This window comes from Belonocnema kinseyi, chromosome 3 (genome assembly GCF_010883055.1).
Source record: "Belonocnema kinseyi isolate 2016_QV_RU_SX_M_011 chromosome 3, B_treatae_v1, whole genome shotgun sequence".
NCBI lineage: Eukaryota > Metazoa > Arthropoda > Insecta > Hymenoptera > Cynipidae > Belonocnema > Belonocnema kinseyi.
Genome location: NC_046659.1, coordinates 116891704 through 116910708, shown reverse-complemented (window position 1 = coordinate 116910708; position 19005 = coordinate 116891704). Strand labels below are relative to the sequence as shown.

Sequence of the window (19005 nt, the reverse complement as noted above, 5' to 3'; positions counted from 1 at the left end):
AGTCGTTCAAAAATTTCCGACACTGAAATTTTCAAAAAGAAAATATTCAAAAAAGATTATTATTTAAAATTCAAACAATATATTTTTTTAATTTAATGAACATTCAAAAAAATTCTTTTTGCTTATCAAAATATTTCATTATTTTTTTTTTGTAGTGAATTAATAGGATTAATTAAAAATAATTTTTTTATTTGTTTAATTTGAATAATTTTCTAGTGTCGGGAGTTTTACAGTGCCGGATATTTTATATATTTCGAAAATTTTATGTCGCGAATTTCATTATTAGAAAATTTTGTAATGTAGTAATTTTATAATCTATCGGAAATTTTATTATTGAAGAGTCTCCAAATTGGCAATATTACAAATGTTTTGGGATTTTTTTATTCGGGAATTTTGTAGTTTCGGAAAGTTTTTAATTTCTTCATACTACGAGTATAAGCTGTTGGGCATCTTATTATTCGGTATTTTTATATTTTAAAAATTTCATAATTTCGGTAATTGTATGATTTCGAAAATTTTTTAATTCGAATATTTTTTTTTTTTTTGAATTTTACAATCATCCCAATTTAATATTTGATCGTTACAATTTAAATTGTGTCGATTCAAAAATTTTTAAATTTATAATTGAATGTGCTGAATTTTAATTAATGTATTACTTTCTATTGAACAATTATCTATTTGAAACAACTTAAAATTAAATCATTTAATTTTTTAGTTTTTCAACTTAAATTCGCTTAAAATTATAAAACTGAAAATATACAAACTTTTATTAATTTCGCAATCGAGATTATTGGAAATAATGTAGCATGGATTTATTTTATTTATCCAGAAATTTTTGAACTGTTCAATTTGTAACTTTTTAAAGTTCAAAAGAGATCCACTTCGAGTTATTTTGTTTGCAATTCAGTTTTGAATACTTCAAATGCAAAAATTTTTAGTTTTCTGAGGGCGAATTTTTTAAATTCAATGAATGCAAATTTTTTGCAAACTTGGCAAAAACAGGGAAATAGCCAAGATTTTTTTTTCCTCTATTAAAATGACCATCCTGTTTGAATTAAAAAATAAAAATAAGAAAAATTAGATAAAAGTTGTGTCTTAATAAAACGTCACAGTGAGGCTAAATGAAATTTAATAAATAATCCGAGGGACTTCTTAAGACAAAAATAATTCAAACCCACAAAATAACAAGCTCCAAACCCACAAACCCCAAATCCTAAACCAACAATCCCCAAACCCACAAGCTTCATATAAAAAAATCCAGAAACCCTAAACTAAAAAGCTCCAAACCCACAAGCTCTAAACCCACAAACTCCTACATGCTCCATATTCACAAGCCCTACAAACCCCAAAAAAACAATCCCAAACCCATGAAACCCAAATGCATAAATCCCAAATCTACAAGCTCCATACCCACAAAACTACAAACCCACAAACCCTAAACCCACAAACCCACAAACCTTAAAGCCACAAACCCCAATCCCACAAGCTTCATATTGACAAACGTACAAACCTCAAACCAACAATCATAAACCCACGAACCCCGAACCCACAAACCCCAAACTAACAAACACCAAACCCACCAACCCCAAATTATACCAATTTCTCAATGGATATTGTAAGATGTGAGATTTGGGGTTTGTAGGTTTGTGGATATTGAGCTTGTGTATTTAGAGTTTGTGGGTTTAGAGCTTGTTGGTTTACGGTTTGTGGGTTTGTTGATATGGAGCTTGTGGGTTTAGCGCTTGTGGTTTGTAGGTTTGTTTGTTTGGGGTTCGTAGCTTTGTGAGTTTGAAGCTTGTGTATTTGGATTTTATGTGTTTGGAGCTTGTTGGTTTGGGGTTTGTGGGTTTGTTGATATGGATCTTATGGGTTTGGGGCTTGTTGGTTTGGCAGTTGGAGTTTGTGGCTTTGAGGTTAGTAGGTTTGTGAATATTGAGCTTGTGTATTAGGAGTTTGTGGGATTGTAACTTGAGGATTAGGAGCTTGTTGGTTTGAGGTTTGCAGGTTTGCTGATATGGAGATTGTGGGTCTTGGGCTTGTTGGTTTGGGGTTTGTGGGTATGGGGCTTGTTAGTTTGTGGGTTTGAGGCTTGTTAATTTTGGATTTGTAGGTTTGGGGATGAAATTTTTGCAGAAATTTCAAGTTTTTAACTATTTTTTGAATTTTAATGCAAATCTTGATGTTCTGGCTCAATCCTGCGAATGGATTCGTGTTCAGCGACCCCAAAAACATAAATTATACCTATTAGAATCCCAGTAGACTCCCAAAACCATTTTGTGGACCTGTGTTATGGTTGCCTGTAAGCCTGAAAATATATTAAGGCCTAGAAACAAAGAATCGCTTAAGGCCCTTTTTTAAAAAAAACTCGATTTTTATTTTCAAAATATTTGAAACTCAAAAAAATTCCACAAATTGAATTGAATGTCCTTGTTTCTAGAATTTTTCACTAATTAGGGTGGTCTATAATCCCATAGACGCTGTAAGACAAATAACAAACAAAAATAAAATTAAAGGTCCATAATTTTCAATGATTTTTTTTAGTATCATAAAGGACATGTTGTTAAATATATAGTCCAATCAATTATAAATTTCTGAAAATTTATCCTTTCTATTAACATCCTAGATTTAGAATATTAACAAAATAAAAAATCAAAATTATAATTTTTCTATAATAATATTTTAAATATAAAAATGACATTTTCGAAAAGAACCCGTATGGATTTTTTAGTTTTTGGTCTCAACATTTCCGTGGCACCACAGATTAGCCTAACCAGTCAGAAAATCTGATAGAATAGGACTCTGCTATTGAATAAAAAGTTATGTTTTTTTAGTTTGTTCAGCCTCAATGTGACATATCTTGTAACTTACACTGAAAAAAACCTCTTAGTTTAAAACTATTCTAGATTCTAGATTATTTATTTTAATCAGTTCCACGTTGCTTTTCCACTATTCAGCATCGTCGCTATATATGGTCTTTTTGAGGTAGGACACGCAAAATCTGCGAAAAGTTCTCCCCAGTTTCGTATTTTTCGATGAGGTGGTAACAACATGTTATTCCAAATCGCATTGGCACCTAAAAAAATCAATAAAATAGTTACTTTCATTTTAAACTTGATTTCATCACGTTAAATTTTTAAACATAAATCCGTGCTAATTAAAGATTTAATTATTTCTATTTGATCTATTTATCCTTCCTTTTTTCCTCGCCAAGTTTCTTCCTCTTATTATTATTGTTTTCAATAGCACTCACTTCTAGCGTTTGCCTTTTGACTAATATGAAAGCAATCAGCTGATAAATAACTGAGATCAAAATTGCCATCCTTTGCAATCGGAAATGTTAAGTGGGTGGTGAAAGGTTGAACCACGACCGCAAAATCATTTTTTTGAAATTCTGGGTATCGTGCAATTTCTTCTTCCATAAATTGATAGCTGCAAAAAATATATAAATTAAAAATTAGTCAAAGTAGGCACTGTGCGCCTACAAAATAAAGTTTCATATCCTATTCAGACATTAATTGAGTGGCTTAAGCCTGCCCTCTTAACCCCTACACTTCACCTACTTTCGCCTACTTCCCCTCCCAACACTTCAACTTTCGCTTCTTCTACCTGCCCAAACTTCTTCCTCATCTATTTACCCCTCCCCTCACTTCCTTTATTCCCTACACATCTTCAGTTACAACCCCTTCTCTTATTTCCCTCACACTTCCATGATTCCCCTGCTATCACTAGCCCTTCCCTTATTTCCCTTTACTTCCCCTACTTTTCAAACCTCCCTCTCACATACTTCCCCTGCCCTCACTTCCTACTTCTCTCCTCTATCCAACTTTCTCATATATACTTCCTCCTTTCCTCGCTTCCTAAGATGACACTTCCCTTCTCCTACTTCCCTTTCCCCGCTCTCCCGCTCCCCACTCTCAATCTCATTGCTATGCTTCGTTTCTTTTCGCTTCCCCAGATGACTTTTCATGTTTCTTACGACCCTTCCCCAGTCTAACTTCTTCCTTATTTCTCTCTACTTTCCCATGTCTTATTTGTTCTTACTTACCCTGCTTTCTGTCCCTTAATTTCTTCCTAAATTTCTTATTTCTCCTGACATTATTTTTGGTCACTTCCCTTACTTTTCCTCCTTCAATTTCTTATAACTTCCCCTACCCCCCTCACCTCATTTCCCTTTACTTCACCCTTCCCATTTTCTTTCATTTTTCCTCACTTTCCATAATACTCCTCTCCCAATTCATTTAATCCTCCCTTAATTATTCCTAATTTCCCATCACTTTCGCTACCCTTCCCCTATTTTTCTCTCTCCTCATTCCCTTTTTCCCTTCCCCTCAATTTTCCTGCACTACCCCTCTCATAATTTCTCCTTACTTTACGTACTCTTCCTCCCTTAATTTCCCCTGATTTTCCCTCATTTCCTCGCACTTCCCCTCCTTAAAAAAAGTAAGACGGACCAAAAGTGGAGCAAAAAAATATCTGGACAAATTAATATTTAGAATCCATATCTCAACCGATTCGAACGTTCTTTTGTTATATTAAAAATATACAATATTTATAAATACATGCCTTCACCGATTATGATAAAAGTTAGTTTTTTTTATTTTTCGAGAAAAATTGGAATAAAACTTTTTTAGAAGAGTATCTGTTTTCGAGAAATACTTGGGATTGATCCAAAATACCTAGAATCATTAAAACAACTATCCATAATATTTCTCTTATAGCTTAGCAACCGTTCACCAATTTTTTGAATTTGTTATAAACAAATAAGTAAATGAAAATGGATTAATGGGAAATAACAGTGATTCGTCAATTTATTCGCAGTAAATTTCAACAACTGTTTTTTGATTTACTTCATCAATGGTAATAAATAGTTTGTTTTTTTTATAAACAAATTCTTTTAACAATTATCCACATCTGCTATTTATGATGAAAAAAATTCAGTTTTTTTACTGAATAGGCTCAAATGACTTTAAGGTAATAATAGCTTGTTATTTAGTAATGGCTCTGTCCTATCGATCTACAACGTCTCATAATTCTTTCAACAAAACTAATTACCAAATTTATTTTTCGGCTATTTCTACAGGTAAAAATTTGGATTTTTCAACGCAACCAACAGTTAATAACTAATTTTGAAATTTAAAAAGTGACCTCTGTAGCGATATACTATTGTTGCCGTCATTAATAATTTCATACACAAATTTATATCCTCTTATACATTTGTGAAGAAAAAATTCCATTTTTTTTATGGAAATTAAAATTAATGCAACCGTTAATTTTAACTTGTTCTAAATGCAGAAGAGGATATAAATTTGTCTAAAATTACAACTGACAATAGCAATAGTGGATCGTTATCGAGGTTTCTGAATTTTTAAAAATTAGTTATTAAAAGCTGCTAATAACTTCACATGATGCAAATTTTTAAAATAAAATATCTAGGATCATAACAATTTTATTAAACAATTTATATTAACAATTTGAATTTTATATTGTCATATAAACTTCCTAAAGGTCTAGAAGTTAGTCGTTTACACTTTAATACGTTGGAAAAACCAAGTTTTCCCCTCCAAAAATAGCCAAACAGTGAGATTGTTAATTAAATTTGTTTAAAAAGTCATTAATTGTTTAGTGGATGATCAAATCCGATAAGTAATTAAAATTTTCTTATAGTTTTTAGCCGATTCAGTACACAAAACTTGAATTATTTTATCTTCAATTCTGTAGATAATTGTTTATAAATATTATTTACAAAATAACTAATTATATATTGTCTCTTATAAATTAAATTAAGAAATGGTTTTTGGTTATAAATTGTTCAAATTTAGTGCGAATCATTTGACGAATCACTGTCAATACTCATTAATCCATTTACAATTATCTGTTTGTTTATAACAAATTCAATAAATTTTTTAACAGTTACTAATCTATTAAACATCTTTTTTAGATATTTGCTTCATTGATTCTAGGCATTTCGGATCAAATGCAATTATTTCTCAAAAAGCCGTACTCTCTTACAAAATTTTTTTTCATTCTTGCTATTGAATACAAAACCAAAAATTTTTTCCAATATTGGTCATGAAAGATTTATGCGGAATATTATTAGCTTCAAATTTAAGAAAAGAACCTTCAAATCGGCTTGTGCCCGGGGCTACAAAATCCTAGAAATATATAGTGTTTTAAAAAAACTCTTCAAAAATTATACTGAACTCCCGATATAAGAACCCTCGATTTACGATATTTCTGCAATTAAAGTCGTTGGTTTTTTTTGCTCCCGATTAAGGATCAAAGCACTGCTAGCAAAGCCCAAAACCGTTCTTATATTGCGACTCGAGTGTATATTAAGGTGTTCCATATTTTTTCTCGAATTTTCATGCATATCACCCGGAAATTTGTTCGAATCCAGAAAAAAAAAATTTTTAATTTTGGTTTCGACAAAAATTATATTTAGAGGTGGCGCAATTGCCATGAAATGTAACAGGTACTTCCCATAAGAAAAAAATACATTTTGTAAATTTTATTCAGAATCGTATTAGCTGAATCAAGTTGAAACTCAACATATTTATCTTCACAATACGAATAAATTATTACTTTTTTAATTTCTCCCCCTCCCCCTAAGTCTCTTTTATAGGGTCTCAAAAAAACCCATTAGTGAAAAACTGGGGTTTCTAAGTTTTTGGCGCCAATTATGATTTTTTTTACTTCAAATTCTTTGTTATACACACAATAGTACTTTCCACTGATAATTAGATGTTTCCAATAAATTGTTCAAGCAATTTATTATTTTTTTTATCAATTTTCTCTTAGAATAAAGATAGAATGTCGCGGGTTTTCCGAAATTTTCAACCAATTGTTAACTTTTCAGTTAGAAGGAACTAATTATGAGCTAGAATTAAAATCATTGTTTAAATTATTTATTATTACTGTTAATAATATTTTCTTAAAATGATGTTGAAAAATTGCAGTTTTAAAAAAAATGTTCTACTTTTTTCTCCAATTTTCGATTAGACGGAGTTAAATAATTATTTAAAGTTATTGAAAGCAATTGTTTAAATAATTCATTATTATTGTTAATAATATTCAATTTCACTAATTACAGAAAGATTAGGTTTTTCTTAAATTTACAATTACTTATTTGCTTTTCACTCAGAGTAAGGTAATAATTTATGTAAGTTAAAAAACAAGCTCATTTAAGCAATTGGTGATTGTTTATAACTATCTTATACATGCAGAAAAAAAAGATTGTTTAAAACATTTTTCTCTCTAATGTTCATTTATTATTTTTTCATAACCAAAAATACTAAGCAATAGATGAAAATAGTTATTAACAATAATTAATTGCTTAAACCATTATTTTGTTTAATCTAGTTAATAATTGAGTCACTCTGAGTGAAAAGTAGACAAATAATTTGAAATTTCTGAAAAATCGCAATTATTTAGTATTAATATAAAAGAAGATAGCTATAAACAATATAGATATTTGATTAAATAATTATTTTTGTTAAATAAAATTGTTAAAACCATTATGTTTGTTAACATGAGTGAGTATTTTATTTATTACCTTACTCTAATTAAAAAATGGACAGAAAGTGCACATTTTAAAAAACCCGCGACTTTCTATCTCTCTTCTAAGAGAAGATTGATAAAAAATAATTAAATGTTTTAAAAATGAGCCTTTATTATAAATAAAAGTGATAGTTGGAAAAAATTTTCAAGGACGTAGACAGATTTCTCACTAAAATATCTCTAGATGTTTCTTTAAGTTTTGCAATAAATAAATTATTTAAATAATCATATGGAAAAAATATAAGCATAACGTCAATAATTAACAAACTATTTACTGTTTTTATCCCCTTCACGTTCAGTCCTTGATGCTACATCATACAGAATATGGATTTCAGAATTGTGCCTTTATTATAAATAAAACTAAGAGACCGATCAAAAAAGTAAAGGAATCACCGGATTCATCTCGAAAATATCCCCAGGTGTCTTCTTTATTTTCAACTCAGTTTTGAAACAATTATATTGTTTATAATTTCAAGAGTTTATTTAACAATTCTGGAAAACATTTAAAAGTTACTGACGGAAACATAAAGTACCATATAGTATTATAAATAAACAAAATTTGAATAATTCGAAAAAGTTAGTTTAAACATTGTTTCTCTTCACTCAAAGTTCACTCCTTCATGCTACATCATGCAGCATATGGATTTCAGACTTTTGCCTTTATTATAAATAAAACTGAAAGGCCTATTCAAAAAGTAAAGATACCCCTGGAATAATGTCGGATATACCTACAGTTATTTTTGTAAATCGTTTTTTAAACAATTATATTGTTTATAATTTCCAGGAATTTATTTAACAATTTTGGAAACCATTTAAAAGTTACTGACGGAAACATAAAGTAACCTATAGTATTATAAATAAACAAAATTTGAATAATTCGAAAAAGTTAGTTTAAACATTGTTTCTCTTCACCCAAAGTTCAATCCTTCATGCTACACCATGCAGCATTTAGATTTTATATTTGGTCTTTTATTAAAACAGTTAATTACTGAAACATAAATTGGTCTAAAATGTCGTAAATAAAAAATTTAAGTGATGCAAAAAAAAGTTACTTTAAAAGTGGTTTTTATCCCCTCCACGTTCACTCCTTCATGCCACACCATGCAACATATTGATTTCAAACCACCTCTAAAAATGTAATTTTTTTCAAAAAAAAAACAAAACAAAATGGATTAATTTTCCTGTGAGTTCTAAGAGATTTCTGAGCGATGTCCATGAAAATTAAAAAAATTCACTGCATTTTTAGACTACCCTAGTTTATTTCCTTTAAATTCAAATGACAAACCTCGTCATTATTTCGTAAAATTCAGCAAGCTGGTGTCGCCATCTTAAGCCAAAAATACAAGAACATTCAAAGTCTACAGTTATGTCACAAATCGGTGGTTTGTTTTTAATATCGAAAAGTATTTTCAAATGAGGCGGTGGAATAATATTGACTAGAGTTCTGGGCAAATTGTCTCGAATTGTCCTTAAAGCGTCTAGCAGGTCCTCTCTATGGTTTTTCAAAATCAACCATGGCGATGGAAGATAACACATATCAGAGCAAAAATCATTATTACCAATCATCAGTGATATCATCTGCAAAATATTAATAATTAATAGGATTTTTAATTTAAATAGGTTACCTATTCAACAGTTTCAAAAACACCGGGTTAAAAAAAATTCCATTTGGATCCCGGATAAAGTCCTGCTAAAAGTACTGGGAATGAAAAAAGTTCCTACTTTGCATTACAATATTTTTAAGTTTCAAAAAAGTACCGCTGAAAGTGGGCAAATGTGCTAAAACAGTTCTATTTTATTTTTTTCGAAATTCATAGAAATGCTGTATACTTATGTCCCAAAAAAGTATGACTGAAGTAGAACTAAACTACCAAAAATTTCAAAATAGGACTCTTTTTAAGCAAGTCTTTTTGAAGACAAATTATAGTAATAGTTGCATTTAATTCAAATGTTTTTATATTTTTACAAATTCTAATGAGATTCATGTTTAAAAAAAGTACTGCTTAAGGCGGACGTACTTTGGACCTATTTTGGATTTTGGTCTTATTTCAGCAGTAATTTTTGGGACATAAATATCAGGAGTATTTTTAGAATTTTCGAATCGAATTTTGTTCCTTTCCTGTTATTTTTGTTCAATAAATTTATGAAGAACTTATGAAATTTTAATAATAAAATTGTATTAATATGCCAACAAAAATAAAGTTAGACTTTTCTGGCACTTTTGTCCAAAAAAGTCCTGTTAAAAAAGGGCGTATTTTGTACCTTTTTGATACTCTAGTCTTATTTCATCAATAACTTTTTGAGACATTAATATCACGAGCAGTTTTAAAAATATTGAAAAAAATAGAATAAAAATTCTGGTACTTTTCTCCTAAAAATGATTTGGGACTTGAATTTTTTTAATTAGGTGGGACTTGTCTGGCACTTTTGTACCAACAATGATTAAGGACTTCTACAATTAAAAAGAAAATTAATTGAGACTTTTCCGGTACTTATGTTCTACAAAAGAGGTTATGGTAAAAAGCGTCATATTTTGACATTTGTTGGTACCTCAGTCCTATTTCAGAAGTTATTTTTGAAAAATATTTCTCACCATTAGGCAAGTTGATTGGAAATTTTTTAATTCTTAATTTAAACATTTTTTTGCTATAGAAACAAGATTTTCTTCAATTTTTTGCATGGAATTATTTGAAGTAAATAACCTTAGATGGAAAAAGTAAGACAACATTTTTAAAGAAAATATTTGTTTCCTACTGAAATATATGCATGTAAGTATTTCCTTAACTTATTAAAAAGAGCGTCAAAAATAAAACAACGAAAATTTTTTTGTGCAATTTTACGTACATATTCACAAAATATCATTTCTCTTCACACACGCTTGACGAACCCTCGATTGGCTACCGTTTACAGACGTCGAAAATGGTAAATTGCGCATTATACAGGAAGACGATGAGCAAATTCTTAACATCGGTTATCAAAATGCTTTCACCGGTGAGCAAAATGCTTACATTAGTGAGCAAAATGCTCTTACTAGTGAGCAAAATTCTTTCCATGGTAAGCAAAATTCTTTCCATGGTCACCAATACGTTGCTTTAGTAATTTCCGATTGTAGTATACTCGTTGTCTATAAACGGCAGACAATCTCAGGCCTCGCATTTTCATTTGTTAAGAAAAATTATTCGATACACGAGGCCTCAAAAGCGAATTGCTCACTGCGAGTGTGAAGGCACACCCATCCGTACTATGCCTTTACACTCGCAGTGAGCAAGTTGCTTATTTGGCCTCTTATCGAAATATATATTTTTTTTTTAATATTATGTTTCGATGAATACATTTTTTCTTACATTTTTCCCATCTAAGCTTATTTACTTCCATAAAGTTTTTCCAAGAAAAAATGGTTAGAAAACATTTTTCACACTTGAAAAGATTTCACAAAATTAAAATTTTGAAAATTTCCATTGAAGAGGCAAAGAAAATTCTCAGTGCTGTTACCAATAAACCCGATAATTTGGAGTTTTTTCGGCCTAACCTATTCTCGAGTATTTATATTACTTATCATATCTCCATTATGAAACTCGTTTTCGTAACCTTCGTTCGTAAAGTAGAACGTTTACTTTTTATTGTAATAATTAAACAAGACGGTTTTACGTCTGAAAAGATGTAATCGTTATGGCAAAAAATGCTTAAAATTGTTGTAAATGCTATATAAATATGGCACAGGGTTATAAACTAGTAATGGTCATAGTCTAATAACTGTGTTATGATTTCTCATAATGGCAGTTGTCACGATAGAGTATGCTAATTAGCAGTTTTCTTATTTATAGAATATTATAAAGAAATATTTTCTAACCAGCAATTCAGACCGGATGATCGATTAAATAAAAAAAATATGAAATGTGAAGAATCTAAAGTTATACACTACCGCCGGAAATTAGCCTCACACCTATTTTTTGAACTGTTGTTAAATTAAAATTCCTCACGCTGTAAAATTTTCGAAAAAGAAAATATTCGAAATAGAACATTTCCAAATTATAAAATTGTCAAAATATAAAAATTTCATATTTGAAAATTCCTGAATCGTATAATTCTCGACAGTAGTAGTAACGAATATAAAAATTTTCGCGAAAAAATAGAACTCCAACAGACAATTTCCGAATTAGAAAATTCCCGAATTTGCTTAGTTAAATAAAAATATTATTTAAATTTATTTTAAAAAGAAATAATTTCATCAAAGAACCTTTTTTTTAATTGTACTGTATTTTTTAAAAATAAAAGTTAAATTGTCGACTATCATAAAATTCTGAAAAATAACATTTTTGAAAGTTTATAATATTTTCGAATTTAAAAATGTCTGATAATAAATAATTCCAAAATAAAATTCTCGTCACTATAAAATATGCTTCATAATAAATAAATAATAAACAACAAATAAAATAAAGAATATATTAAAAAGTATCCATTCATTATTTATTTATAATTCATTTATAATCCATAGTTTGCAAAATTTTACCGTCGTAAATTATATATTTTTATAATATCGGGAATTTTAAATTATTGGGAATTTTCCAATTGCAGAATGGTAAATTGTCGATAATTGTCTAATTTCGGGAATTTTATATTTCGACAAAAAATTATCTTCATATTTAACCTTTAAATTATTGTTAGAATATTTAATTACTGATTACTTAGTAAATGAGGAATATTGATTAAAAAATAATTATTTTAATTGTTTAAATTCGAGAAATGTTTAGTTTCGGGTATTTGAAAGTGTAGAATATTTTTTATTTCGGCAATTTTCTATCCGAAATGTTATTGTTTTGGATTTTTCAAATCCGGTCTTATCATAAACTCTCGAAAATATGATCATTCCGGAATTTTCAAATTAAGTAATATTATAAAATTTTTGGTTTTCTAATTCAGGATTAGCAAATATCAGAAATTTAATCATGTTTAGAATCTTATATTTGGAAAATTTTTTGGAATTTTCCAGTATGGGAAATTTCATTTTTTCGGATTTTTCAGTTATTCCCAAAAGATATTGTAAAGCAAGGTCAAATTTCGATGTTTTCGAAAAACTGGAATAAATTTGGAAATATTTCATATTTTTTCAAGTTCTTGTGTAACTTGAAACAATGTTAATTGATTTTAGTTATTACCATTTTACGAAAACTTGGAAATTTTACGTTTCTTACAAATAACATTGTAAAAAACTTGACATTTTGCCTTCAACTTGGATTTATTTGACGTATGTTGAAGATTTACATTATTTAGTTCAAAATCCAAGTAGTTGTTTAAAAATGTATGTATTTTGTTAATAATTTATCTTTTTTGGTAAAAAATTAATTTTCTTTGTTTCAAACTCAACTTTTTGGTTAACAATTTAACTTTTTTTTATAAAATTAATCTTTCTGATTGGACGTTCATACTTTTTGGTTGAAAATGCAACTGCTCGGTTGAAAATTAATGTTTTATTTTAAAATTTAAATATGTAGTCGTAAATTAACGTTTCTCAGATATCCGATTTTCGGATTGAAATTAAACTTTTATGTAAAAAATTCGTCATTCTGACTTGAAAATTTGGTAGAAAATTGTAATAGTCGTTTCAAAATTAACTTTTTTCTGAAAAATGAACTATTTACTCAATAATCGAAGTATTTTATTCGCCATTCGTTTTTTTATATAAAATTAATTTTCTGCCTAAAGAGTTGTCTATTCCTTTTTTAGCTGTATTTTTGTTAAAGTTAAAAATTCGTCTATTTGGGAAAAAATAATCGTGTTTGTTTTTCATCATTTTGATTAAGGATTTAACCATTTTTTTACGAATTCGTCTTTTTCTGTTAAATTCAACTGGCTTCAAATTCCTTTTTTTCTTTGTTGAAAATTATTTTTTTAAACTGAAAATTTTTCAACTCTATTTTTTACGAAAAATTTAGCCTTTTTAGTTGAAAATTCTTCTTTTTTGGTTTAAAAGTTAACTGTTTTATGAAAATATCGTCTTTTTGGCTTGAAGAATTAACAATTTGGTAGAAAATTGGACTCTTTGGTTAAGAATGACATTTTTTGTTGAAAATTCATTTTTTTAGAAAATTAAACTATTTATTTAAAACTTGAAATATTTTGCTGAAAATTAAAATTTTGTATATTTGATTAAGGAATTAATCTTATTCGTTAAAAATGTATCATTTTGGTTGAGGATACAACTATTTTGTGAACAATTTTTCTTTTTTAGTCAAATTCAAATAATTTTTGTAAACTATTTCAACAAATCGAAAATTCTTTGTTTATTTGGTGATAATTTTTTTTTAACTGAAACCTTATCGATCTACTTTATTGTGGAAAATTTTTCATTATTTCATTGAAAATGCATTTTTATTAATTTAAAAAGTTTTTTTTTAATTTTTGTCTTTTTTTTAAGACTCAACTGTCTTCTGTAACATTCTAGGCTTTAGCTTGGAACTTAAACTATCTTGTTGAAAATTCATCTATTTTTATTGAGAGATCAACTTTTTTATAAAAAATTGGTTGTTTTTTCGCTCGACTCAACTTTTTAATAATTTGCTTCTTTCTCTTTGAAAAGAAATTTTTGAAACTTTAATTTAACTATTCTACTTTTAATTAAAAACTAATCTTTTTCAGTTAAAAATTCATCCTTTTTGGATAAGAAATGCAACTACTTGGTTGAAAATTAGTCTCTTTTTGGTTTAACTCAACTGTTTTTTTTTCTTTTGTAAATAAAAATATTTTCTAGTTTAATATCAACTATAACATGATCCATTGAGAATTATTTGTTTTTAATTCGTGTATGTTGTGAAAATTTCGTCTTTTTGTTAAAAAATTAATCTTCTTGGTAGAAAATTAATTTTTTGACTAAAGATTCCTGATTTGAGTTGTAAATTAATTTCAATGGTTAAAAATGTTACTATTTTGTTATTAGTGCATGCATTTTGTTAAAACTTTATCTGTTTTGGTGAAAAATTTATCTAATTGGTTCAGAATTGATCGTTTCGGTTAAACAATAAGTTGTTTTTTTTTTGAAATTTAAACTAAAAGAATATTTTATAATGTTTCTAGAAAATTGAAAAAATGACAATTCAATAATCAGAGAGATGGAGGAAATTTTGAAATTGGCATTTTTGGTATAAACCTTTTTTTCACTTGAAAATTCAACTATTTGTTTGAAAATTCGTCCTTTTCAATGCAAAATTGACCTCTTAATGTAAAAAAGTCACATTTCTTTATCGGTAATTTATTTCTCTTTGTTAAAAATTCATCTGTTTTGGCTGAAAATAAAATTTTGTCGAAAATTAAACTTTTTGCGTTAGCTCAAAAAATAGTTCTCTAATTTTCGCCGATAGTGTGTAAAATAGAAAACTGACATAAAGTTAATAATAATATTTTTAATGTATATAAAATAAAATAAGTACTTGGGGAAAAAAGATAAATTATAAAAAGATTATAAATTCACCAGAATAAAAATTAATCTTACTTTCCAATCTTTTTCGACATCGACTCTTGAATCATTTGTGATTCTCTCTATCAAGCGTTCAGTCATAAAAGGTATATCACCAGACTGGGCACCCGATACTGCTATATTAAATTGAGCATTCTGTTGAAACGAATACGAATCCGAGACAGCATAGCCAATCAGATTTGGATTGAATTCCTGAAAAAGAAGTTAATTTTTTTTCTTGTTGAACGAATTCCTTCTTGTCAGAAAACAGGCAGTTAGAACCATGTATTTTTTTTTTAATTGGTGGAATTTTTTATTAAAGTCATATTTTGTTTACATTTGTTATGAGAGGCAATTAATTAATTATTCTTGCTGGACACTCTGTTTCAATCATCAAAATAAAAAATAATCTATATATGCCTCATGTATACAGAACGAGCTATTTAAAACAATATAAAAATAAAATTATTAAATAAATTTTGGAATATTTCCTTTAAAAAAATTTTGAAACAAAAAATCGTCATTAATAATTTTGAAATTCATGCGTTTAGAATTTTTTAAATATATATTTAACGATTTTGAAGTGAAAAAGTTCCAAATAAAACAATTCTGGATACGGCATAATTTTAAATGGCAATGTTTTGAATTGAATGAATAGAAATTGAATTTATAGTATTTCTAAGTAAAAGCTTTTTAAATTTTGAAGAATTTGAAATTGAACAATTTTAATTCAGAAGCTTTCAAAATTGAAAAATTTCAATCTAAATTTTCTTTTTTTTGAAAATTTTATTAGAAAGGAGATGAAATTGTATCGTTTCTACTATAGATATAAAAAAAATGAACAAAATATTTGTTTTTAATTGAATAATTTTAAAATTGAATGCTCTCAGATTGCAATTTCGTAAATAGCAATTTTAAAACGTTCAAAATTAAAAATTTTCATCTTTGAATTATAATGATTGCATCCTTTATCATTCGAAAGAAATAAAATATTGTGTCAGAGATGACTGAAAAATCGCGAAAAATTTCCGATATTGTGAAATTCCCGAATAATAAAATTCCTAATCTGGAAAATTCCCTTGTAATAAAATTCCCGACAGCTTATGATATTACCGAATTTAAAAATTACCGACAGAAAGTTGCCAAAATTTAAAATATACGAACTAGAAAATTTCCGGATTTAAATAATCAAAATATTGTTTATAAAATATTATTTGATTATTTAAATACAATAATCAAATATATTTATTAAAAAATTATTTTCAATGTTTAAAGTTTCTAAAATTATTGTTTGAATTTAAAATAAAAGCAATTAAAAAATATATATTTCAAGATGAAAATTTGTTTTAAATTATGGTTATTTTGAAAATATAAATATGTTTAATAAATAATATTTGATTTATGGAAATTCCAAAAATAAAACCAAGAATACAAGTAAAACATTTGTACGACCGTCACCAAATCCCCTTTCTTCTCTTTTTTATTTCTTTCATATTTTTCATTTTTATTATTATCAACTCACAACAAATTATTGGCCATTGAACGTTGAATGGGATTTTAATCTAATTAAGATTTCTTAAATTATAAAAATGTTTGATTTTATGATAACAAATATTTATTAAAAAACGATTTTTAATTTAAATTCGGAAATTTTATAGATCGGGTATTTTATAATTTGGTAATTTTCTGCTCGGAATTTCATTATTCTGAAATATTCCAATTCGCTAATATTATAAAGTGTTCAGGAATTTTTTTAATCGGGAATTTTATAATTCAGGAAATTTATTTTTTGGGATTTTTCAGTCGTCCCTTGTATTACTTCTAATTAAAATCGTTCAAAATTAAAAAAAATTTAAACTTCTGAAATTAAGTAATTTTCAATTCGAAAATATTAGTTTGACAAACTTAAATTGAAAACTGATTTAAATGTTTTCAAGTTGTGAAAATCTTTAATTTTAAATCTTTATTGGTTAAAAAATTATAATTTAACATTAAAATTAATTCGACTAATTTTTCTAAGATCAACAAATAAATTCACTCTCATTATCGCCATTCAAAATGGAAAAATTGTCAAGCTTTTCAAATTGCATAATTTGAAACTGTTGGTGATTGAAATTTAAACATTTGTAATATTTGAATTTGGAAATTGGATTATATATAATATAAAGGAATTTAAATTTTATTAACTCTAATTAAAAGCTCACCAAATTAAATAATAAAAAGTTTTAAAAATTAAATAATTTACAATTCGAAATTATGAAAATTTGATCATTTTAAATTGAAAACTAAATTCATTTAAACTGAATACAATAAGAAACCTTTAAAATTGAATTATTCTAAAAAAATTTGAAATGAAATGTAATTTTAATTGCGAAACATTAAAAATGTTAAAATTCGTACTACAGTATATTTAAAATTAAACGAATTCCATCTTCATTTAAAACTAAAAAATGTATTTTTTAACACTTCAATCAAAATTATTATTTACTTTTAAAATTTTCCAATATAATATTTTTCAATTTTCAATGAATTATTTCCTTTCAAATCCTCAACTAAAAATTCGACAATTTTCAGATATCACATTAAACATTTTTTATATAAAACAGATTTTTAGATCATTTGATTTTGATTTATCTTGATTTTAAAACACACAATTTTTAACTTTTTAATTAGGAATCCTTTAATTTTTAACACTTTAATCAAAATTATTATTTATTCTTGAAATTTTCCAAAAAAATATGTTTCAATTTTAAATGATACATTTTCTTTTAAATCCTCAACTAAAAATTATACAATTTTCAGATATGACATTGAAAATTAAAAATAAAAAAAAATACAAAACAAGATTTCTGTAGATTATTCGAATATTTGAAATTGCACAATTTGATGCCTTTCAATTCGAAATTATATATTTTTTCATTTGAGTTTGAAATGTTTAATATTTTAGAAAATTTTCGACAAAAAAATAATCCAATTTTTAATGACTGAATGTAAAATCTTTAATTCTTTTAAGCTCGAGTTTCAGGAACTATTATGCTAATCTTTCTTTTTTTTAAACCTGCAAATTTTGTACACTTAAAATGGTAACGAAAAAAGTTAAAATATTCAACTAAAAATTATTACATTTGGAAGTGACTAAAATTGAACCCAAACAATTTTAGAATATTGAAGTTCCAAATTATTTAATTCAAATTTGACTATGAAAGCGTTAAATACGCAAATTAGATATTTTTGTAAATTTAAGGTCCTTAAAAGGACTAGGGTTCTCGTAACATCAAAAATACGTATACTACGATTCATTGTTTGATGTAATTTTCGATTCACATAATCTAAAGGAAATTTTACTTGCGAAACCAAATTGATTTTTTGAAAAATGTTGTTATTTTTTTGTCTTTTTTCTTTTTGTAATTTAAAATCGGATTTCTTTTTGCGCCTGCATAATGCAATGCGCCAGCCAGCACTACATGCCGGGCTGAATACCCGTAAAGTTTCAAGTTGTTATACAGGGTGGACACGCTGGGGCTTACATATATGGCGAGTTGAATGCTACCCGAATTGCATAACAGCAGGGCATAAGCCATTATACAGGGGTATTTTCATATTTCGCGCCTTTAATGTTTCATTCGGATTGGCCATTCCGTCAAGTCCGTGCATCTTCGGATCAAGTAATATTCTGCGCTTCCGGTGGACGAAGAGTGAATGGTGTTTAACGCTTATTTTTACTCCATAAAAAAAGGTATGTTATGAATAGGCAGGATATGTTTTAAATAAAGTTAATGAAATATTACATGCGTAAACTTTAAATTGACATTGCCTATATTTACTGACAGCGACTAGGGTAAACAGGTGAATCTGAACATAACCGCTTGAAGTTTCGAACGCAACCATAGAAATTCTCATAAACTTGATCCGAAGATGCACGGACTTGGCCGAATGGCCGATCCGAATGCAAGTTTAAAGGCGCGAAATATGAAAATACCCCTGTATAATGGCTTCTC

The 19005-nt window shown here is 27.3% G+C and overlaps 1 protein-coding gene across 1 annotated transcript in view; it reads right to left on the bottom strand.

Annotated features, from left to right (window-relative positions):
- Positions 1 to 618: 618 nt before the first annotated feature.
- LOC117170303 (phospholipase B1, membrane-associated-like) overlaps positions 619 to 19005 on the bottom strand; it is a 34830-nt gene continuing 16443 nt past the window's right edge. Inside the window, exons 4-7 of the mRNA XM_033356981.1 lie at positions 15044 to 15220; positions 8843 to 9135; positions 3251 to 3429; positions 619 to 3073 (exon numbers count right to left, since the gene is read on the bottom strand). Coding sequence (XP_033212872.1) covers positions 2925 to 3073; positions 3251 to 3429; positions 8843 to 9135; positions 15044 to 15220 — 798 coding nt within the window. The 3' untranslated portion in view covers positions 619 to 2924. The remainder of the gene's footprint in view (positions 3074 to 3250; positions 3430 to 8842; positions 9136 to 15043; positions 15221 to 19005) is intronic.